Source organism: Macrotis lagotis, chromosome 3 (genome assembly GCF_037893015.1).
Source record: "Macrotis lagotis isolate mMagLag1 chromosome 3, bilby.v1.9.chrom.fasta, whole genome shotgun sequence".
Lineage (NCBI taxonomy): Eukaryota > Metazoa > Chordata > Mammalia > Peramelemorphia > Peramelidae > Macrotis > Macrotis lagotis.
Genome location: NC_133660.1, coordinates 298,043,021 through 298,051,580, shown reverse-complemented (window position 1 = coordinate 298,051,580; position 8,560 = coordinate 298,043,021). Strand labels below are relative to the sequence as shown.

Here is an 8,560-nt window from a genome sequence, read left to right as displayed (position 1 = left end):
AGGTATGCATGTGAAAAAAAAATGCTTGCTAAAATGCTTATGTAATTGGTTACATAAATGTAGAGTATAAAAGTATGTATCCTGTGATCAATAAACGAACCAGCTTATGCATCATATTGGTGTCGGCCTGAGTTCCCTCCTAGCGGATTCAGCACTATTGCACCATGTACAATTAAGGCTGTGGGATGTGCATGGTGACCATCGCATTATAATTAACCTTATCTCATACATATAATAGATTTCTAATGTAGAAAATTAATACAATGTACAAGAAAAATGTCAATTCCCTTGTTGAGATAACAGTGTTATTATGGAGGGCAGAGGCGAGATGGTGGTAGGAGAAGGTCTCTCCTAGGTGCTTTCTCCAAAATATTTTGAAAATCTTAAAATTATGACTCTAAATTTTTGAGAGGCAGAACCCACAGAAAGATTTGGTGAGGAAAATCTCCAGCTCAAGGTAACCTGGAAAATAGTGGAAAAACTCAGTTCCACAGGGTTAGAGGGGCAACCCCTACTAGAGTGAAGGAACTTCAGCCTCCTGGGAACAGCCTCAGCATGCCTGGGAGTCGTGGGTCATGGCAACAGAAGCAGGTTCTTAACCTGACCCCAAGGGAGAACCAAGCACATCTTGGAAGATCAGCAGGGAGACCTCTGCCATAATGAGAGCGAAACCCAGGTCCTGAGCATGGTGGCAGCATTCAGAGAATTCAGTACAGCCATGATCCCTGCAAGAGGACCACATTTATATCCTGATCACAATCTGGGCCCCCCATATAACAGGGATCTTCCCCCCTCAGCCCCATGGCAGAGGGGTGTGCTTGTGGTCATTCACAGACCAGGAGAGGAGTCAGAGCCTCACACACTGAGTTCCTTGTGGGAGTGTCCCAATAAAACTCAAAAGCTCAGGAAGCACCACAAAACCAGGCACAGGCTGGAGAAATGAGTGAGCAGGAAAAAAAGGAACCAGACCTTTAACAAATACTTTGTCCATGATCCCAAGAAGGATCAAAATGCTCAATATGAAGATGAGGAAGTACAAGCTTTTGCATCTAAAGTCTTCAAGAAAAATGGAGGTTGGGCTCAGGCTATGACAGAGCTCAAAAAAGGTTTTGAAAGGCAAGTAAGGGAGATAGAAGAAAATTGGGAAAAGAAATGAGAGAGATGCAGGAAAAACATGAAAATGAAGTCAGCAGCTTAGTCAAGGAAATCCAAAAATGCTGAAGAAAATAACACATTTAAAACCAGCTTAAGTCAAATGAATAAAATAGTTCAAAAAGTTATTGAGGAGAAGAATGCTTTAAAAAAGGAATTCACCTGTTGGAGGAGTTGATAAGAAAGCTCTATGAAGAAAACAAATCTTTTGGATGTAGAATGGAGCAAAGGGAAGCTTATGACTTTATGAGAAATCAAGATACAATACTTCAACACCAGGGGATGAAAAATCAGAAGAAAATGTGAAACATCTCTTTGAAAGAGCAGCTGATCTGGAAAACAGATTCAGGAGGGATAGTTTGAAAATTTTTGGTAAACCTGTGGGTCATGAGCAGGAAAAGAGCCTTGACCTCATTTTTAAAGAATTCTTACACGAGAATTGCCCTGATACCCTAGAGGCAGAGGACAAAATGAAAATTGAGAGAATCCACTGATCTCCCCCAGAAAGAGATCCAAAAAAAACAGCCCCCAGAAATGTTATAACCAAGTTCCAGAACTGCCAAGTCAGGAGAAAATATTACAAAGAGCCAGACGAACACAATTCAACTATCATGGAGCTGCAGTTAGGATCACACAGAACTTAGCAGCAACTACATTAAGGGCTCGAAGAGCTTGGAATATAATATTCCAGAAGGCAAAAGGACTTGGAATGCAGCCGAGAGTTAACTGCCCAGCGAAACTGAACATTGTCATCCAGGGGCAAAGATGGACTTTCAGTGACACAGGGGATTTTCAAATGTTCCTTTTGCAATGACCAGAGCTGAACAGAAAGTTTGACCTTCTAGTACAGGATTTAGGTTAAGCATAGAGAATGGAGGAGAAGGGTAAATTATGAGGGACTTGATGATGATGAACTGCATGTATTCCTGTGTAGAAAAATGAATCTGATAATACTCATATGAACCTTCTTATTTAATAGAGCAGGCAGAGGGAGTTTTTATAGATGAATCACAGGAGAGAGCTGAATTTTAAGATATAGTATATTGTAAAAATGGAGTCAGTGGCTCAAAGGGAAATGTATTGGGGGTAAGAGAAAGGAGAGGTGAAATAGGCTAAGATATTTCATATAAAAGATGTTTTTTGCAATGATATGGAAGGGGGGAAGAGAAGAGGGAATGAGGGACCCTTCATTCTCATCAGAAATGGTTCAGAGAGGAAATAGCATACATGCTAAATATGATATAGACATCTAGATTAAAAAGGAGAATAGAAGGACAAGAGAAAGGCAGGTATGTGAGTGACTGAGGAGAGGGTAGATCATAGGAGAGAATAGTCAGATATAACACAATTCCTTTTGTATTTTTTACAAGGTGCTGGGTTTGGGTGACCTGTCTGGGACCATGGGGCTGGTGGGTTGCTAGGTCTCTGGGGGTGGTATGTGGACTTGGAGCCTCTTGGCCCCAGGGCCAGTGCTCTTTCCACTGTGCCACTCAGCTACCCTACAGCTCATTTTAGAAGAGGGACAGAGTGAAAGGAGAGAGAAAATATAATATATGTTGTGGGGAAGAATGGATAGAGGGAATTTCGGTTAGCAACAGCAACTGTGGAAAAATATGGAAGTAACTTCTGTGATGGACTGTGATGGATAAAGAATGTATTCTACCCAAGATAGAGCTGGTGGTATCAGAACACCGAATGAAACACATTTTTTTTTTTCTTTCTTTTACTCTATTTCTCATGAAGTTGTATATTTTTGTGGGGGAGGGGTATTATGTTTACTCTTAAACAAGAATATTTTAGTAATGCATAAATAAAGTCATATTAACCAAAAAAAAAAAAAAAACCAGGAGGGATGAGAATTCAGGGAAGCATGGAAGGATGTTTATGAACTGATGCTGAGTAAGATGAACAGAACCAGAAAAACATTGTACACCCTGCCAGCAACAGGAGGGTGATCATCATCCTTGATGGATGTGCTCATTCCATCAGTGCAACAATCAGGGACAATTTTGGGCTATTAGCAATGGAGAATACCATCAGTATCCAGAGAAAGAATTGTGGAGTTTGAACAAAGATCAAAGACTATTACCTTCAATTTAGAAAAAAGAAATCATTATCTTAATATGTAATTTTTCTATCTCTTATACTTTATTTTTCTTCCTTAAGGATTGTATTTCTCTCTCATCACATTCAACTTATATCAATGCATACCATTAACCTCTGTGGGGGGTGGGGGGAGGGAAGCAAGAATAGGAGTAAATTTGTAAATCTTACAATAAATAAAATTCTTCATTAAATAAAATAATGTTATTATGCTTTATCTAATTAAAATCTTGGCACTGAATCTCTTTAAATTCATAAACCTCCTCCTCCTCACTGATATGAAATATTTCATTGAATTATTGGTTCATAAATTGATGACAAGAACATAGCTTAGAGTTCATATAATCTTATGACTTTATTTTGCAGTTGAAAAATGTCTTCATTTAGTGAAATTTCTTGAGTTAAATACCTAATAAGTTTAGGATAGGGTGTTAAAAATGTATAGATTTTATTTCTTTTGTCAAATATTTGTTAAATATTTCCCAATTACCTATATCATTTTTCCAATTCTGTACCCTAACTTGAGAAAACAAGTAATATGATAAAGATTTCACAAATGAATTCCTACAAAACATGAATACATAGTAGCCATGTTACAAAAGGAAACACATACCCACAAACAAGAAAAAAGTTTTAAAATAATGCATGCTTTAATATTCACTCTGATATTATCACTTTCCTGTCTTGAATTTTATAGTATTTTTCATTATTTGTATGTACAAGGAAGTAGTCCATACCAAAAATCAAGTTCCACATTGACTGTACCTCACATTCTTCCAAAGAATCCTTATACCTGTAAATTAGCATATGAAAGCCAATAGGACAACTTATCTTACTATAACTGGTACACATGACTTTGCAAAAAGGGAAATTACTCATATACATATACATTTATCATATATAAACATATGTCATATGTATGTCTCACACAAACTTCAAGTCTATTGTGTCCTTGCTCACTCTTCTTCACATCAGTATCTTATAAAGATATCATAAATCTTGAAATTCTCAGATTCAGGTATCTAGATTTCAGCTATTCTAATGGTTATTTCCAAAGCAAACAATATTCTCAATAGTTATGTTAGCAGCTATTACCAAGGGAGGAATTAATTACATGCTGACTTCCAAAAATTAATCCCAATCATGGACTTTTGATGTGTAGATTTCTGCTTTGATGAAAATCAGGAATTCATTTCCAAAAATGTCTATTTTCTTTTCATAGTTCTACCTAAATAATAGTCAAATTATGCCCCTCCCCTGCTTTCAAGACCAACTGTTTGTGACTGGGTTGCATAAGACAGGATATTGTGTGAAATTTGAGGTATAATAAAATTATGACTGAACAAAAAAGCACACCTATAAATGATACTATCCATTCTTAACTTTGAGCTATGCTGTCTGAAACCTTATGGGGAAATGTAACATAATCACTGATATAGGTATGGGAAAGTTAATTCATATCAATTTATAGTATAGAAAATTACTTGAAAACTCAAGACTTAAAAAGGAGATGACATGAACTTATTTTTTTGTTAATTTTTTATGGGTTTTTTTGGGGGTTTTGCAAGGCAAATGGGCTTACGTGGCTTGCCCAAGGCCACATAGCTAGGGAATTATTAAGTGTCTGAGACCGAATTTGAACCTGACTCCAGAGCCGGTGTTTTATCCACTGTGCCAACTAGCCAGCCCGACATGAACTTATTTTTGAAAGGATTCAGTGAGTATAATATACTGAATTGAGGACTGGGGATGTAAATATAACAGTGAAAAATCATATATGGAGAATAACAAATAAACAAATATACATGGCAAATTGAGTAAGTGATAAGAAATAAGATGGTCACATTTTTGTAAAATTTGGATGTACTGAGGTTGTGAAAAACTATATATGTGTGTGTGTGTGTGTGTGTGTGTGTGTGTGTGTGTGTGTGTGTGTGTAAATTCTAATAATAGGAGCATTAGATTGTATTAGAGGCAATGAAAATATCCGGAAGTCTTTTGTATCATTACGTGACGTGATAAGTCATATGACCTAAATGCACAAGGATGAAAGAGAAAAGAAAGCAAATGCCCATCACTTGCACAATGTCTAAAAATTAGTGATTTATAAATGAATTGAAGTATCAGTGTCATTTTCCAGAAAGATTTTATAGAACCATTGAAAAACAGGGATAAATAGGGAAATAATTCAAAGGAAGGAAAGAAGAATCATAAATAAAATATAAATAAAATTTACAATAAATTACACTCAAAGAACTACCAAAAGTAAAGTCAAAAACTTTTATTACTATGATGAATCAAGTATATGATGTCAAGCTAATGATGTAAAACTTCACTGATATTAAAAAGGAGATAATATATAAAATTGTTTCATTGTTCTTGACCATCATTAAGAATAAATACAAATCATATAACCTTCTAATAACTCAAAGTTAAATTTGAACATTTTTCTTGACAATTGGGTAAAGTCCCAAAATAAACTCAGTTTTCTGTTTATATTTAATATACCAGATGATGCTGGTTTAATAAAGTTAACTAATTACCTCAATTTGACATATCACATTCATAGGAAAGATAATTTTCTAATAATAATACTTGAAACATCAAATAAGGGAACTCATAAGTACTATTGTAGTCATACCTGGAATGATAAAATAGATTTTCAAGAATTGAGAAGATGAAAATCATGATAATTTCAAAGGCACATAGGGTGAAATAGAAAACATCATGATGCAGAAATTATGGAACAAGTAGAGAGGAAATATTAAGAGATAATTTCCTGTCATTCCCTCATAACTCTTAATTTAGAAAATAATTTTTTCATTGCCATAATGACATCCTTGTTTCTAAGGCTGTAAATCAGTGGGTTAAACAAAGGAGTTAAACTTGTGTAGAAAAGAGAAAGAATTTTTTCTATTCCTGTTCTGTAACTGTCCTTTGGTTGCAAATATGCAATAATAGCAGATCCATAAAATAAACCCATGACTATGAGGTGGGAGGAGCAAGTAGAAAAAGCTTTTGATCTTCCTATTTTTGTTGGAAGCTTGTGAATGGAAATGAAGATTCTTGTATAGGAGCTAATTATCAACAGAAAGGGAAAAAAGCCAAATAAAACAGTATCTGCATAGACTGAGACTTCATTCCAAAATGTGTCTCCACAAGACAGCATCATTAATGATGACATATCACAATAAATGTGATTAATTACATTAGAATTACAGAAGGGTAATGAAAATACCTGGTAGGTCTGCCCTATTAAGATGGGCACCCCACTGATCCAGGAGGCAATCACTAGCTGAATACACATCTTGTGGTTCATAATAAGAGTATAATAGAGTGGCTTACAGATGGCCACATAGCGGTCATATGCCATCACAGCCATGAGAAGAGTTTCAGTGGCTGCCAGAACAAAAAAGAAGAAAAGTTGCACAGCACAGGCCAGCAAAGAAATATTTTTGTTCCGAGTCCAAAGATCAGACAGCATTCTAGGAAGAACAGCAGATGTATAGCAAATTTCCAGGAAGGCAAAATTTCCCAGAAAAAAATACATGGGTGTTTGGAGAGTTGCATCGGATTTAGTAATTATAATAATGAGGCCATTTCCAATCAGAATATTTAAATAAATGACTAAGAAAATACCAAAAAGAATATCTTGAAGATTGGGATGATCAGAGAACCCTAAAAGAGTAAATTCATTCAAATGACTGAGATTTACTTCTATGTTTATTTCCATTGATTTCTTCTCTCGAAGTACTGAATCCAGGACAGAGAATTCTTTTCAGAATTCAAGGACTGCCTCCTTTTCTGCAAAAATGAGGTTGTGTAGTTAAATTCTTGCTAAGTTGCATTTTTTTTCCAACTCATCTTTTATATTTTAAACTCCTAACTCTCTGTCACTTTCTTGCTTGGGTCATGTTTATCTATGATATTTATGGTGTTGACATTAAAAAACTATCCAGCAATTTTATCCTTTCTTTTAAGGTCCATAATAATACCAATGCCCCATAATCTGTATTATACTTTCAATTTAAAGTAACAACTGATTGACTATGATTGAAGATCAGATGTGATATAAAGTAAAACCCTAGACATATTAAAATTGACAAATAAACCCAGATGTCAAATATATGTACTAGTGTGAAATAATATATTTTAGTGTTCATCCATTTAAAAATACACTTTCCTAAGAGGAAACACCACTTATATTATAGAGATGTTGTCAGTCAGTCACTTTTAGATATACTTGTCTGAGATTTCTGATCCAATTTGGTGTAGTCTTGCCAAAAATATAACTGATGTGGATTAATGTTTCTTTTCTCAGAATATCTTTTTGAGTTGCATCAGTTCACACACCTAGGATGTATCTGAGGCTGAATTTGTCTTTGGTTAGCGAACATACATACATAAATAGATACAAAAAGAGATGTTCATATATTCTGTATTTGGACATTGTCTCTGACTAGAATATAAACTTTGGGTGGGAACTTTGTAATTTCTGACTTTGTTATCTTCTATAGCAATTGATTGATAGTTGTTTATCAGATTTGTCAGGATATTATTTCTAATGTTTTATGAACACCCACTGTGCTTACATATATATCTCATGGACTGACTTCTAATTTTCATTAAGCACTATAATATATAATACATATGAAGTTAGTGTTTGAGACAATAGTTCTTCTAATGCCTTCCAGATTACTGAACCACTTCACTGCGTTCCTAGTGACATTTTAATCTTAATCATATCATCGTTTTCCCAATGGATAGTGATGTACTGCTTACTTATTGAGTTTTAGAAAAAGATCCTTATTTAATGAGAGACAACTAAGTTCCACAACGTATACGGTGTCAGACCTGGAGTCAGGAAAATAGTCTTTGGGAGCTGAAATCTATTGTCAAACATTACTAGCAATGTGAAGTCAGTCAAGACATTTAACCCTGTTTGCTTCAGTTTTCTCTCCCATAAAATGACTTGGAGAAGGAAATGTCAAACCATGCTAATAACACTGACTAAAGGATCAAAAATGTGATTACTAAGAGTTGAATATGACAGAAAAATGATTGAATTCCAAGACAACACAAGTATCAAGTGCATTTTCCTTGATTTCTTTTTCTAAATAGGCATTGAATCAACTCCAAATTTACCAAATACTACCACATCACAGGGTACAATATTCTAAACACACATTCACACAATCTAATAAGCATTCAAGGAACATGAAAGCTTTTCAAAGACTTTAACAATTGCCTTAGAAAATCTAATTATATTATATCTACAATTATTTTCAGATATCTCAGTTTAATT

General features: G+C 34.8%; 1 protein-coding gene across 1 annotated transcript; it reads right to left on the bottom strand.

Annotated features, from left to right (window-relative positions):
- Positions 1 to 6,037: 6,037 nt before the first annotated feature.
- LOC141519579 (olfactory receptor 10AG1-like) lies at positions 6,038 to 6,988 on the bottom strand. The gene has a single exon (XM_074231783.1). The coding sequence runs from the start codon at positions 6,986 to 6,988 to the stop codon at positions 6,038 to 6,040; it is 951 nt and encodes a 316-aa protein (XP_074087884.1).
- Positions 6,989 to 8,560: the final 1,572 nt, after the last annotated feature.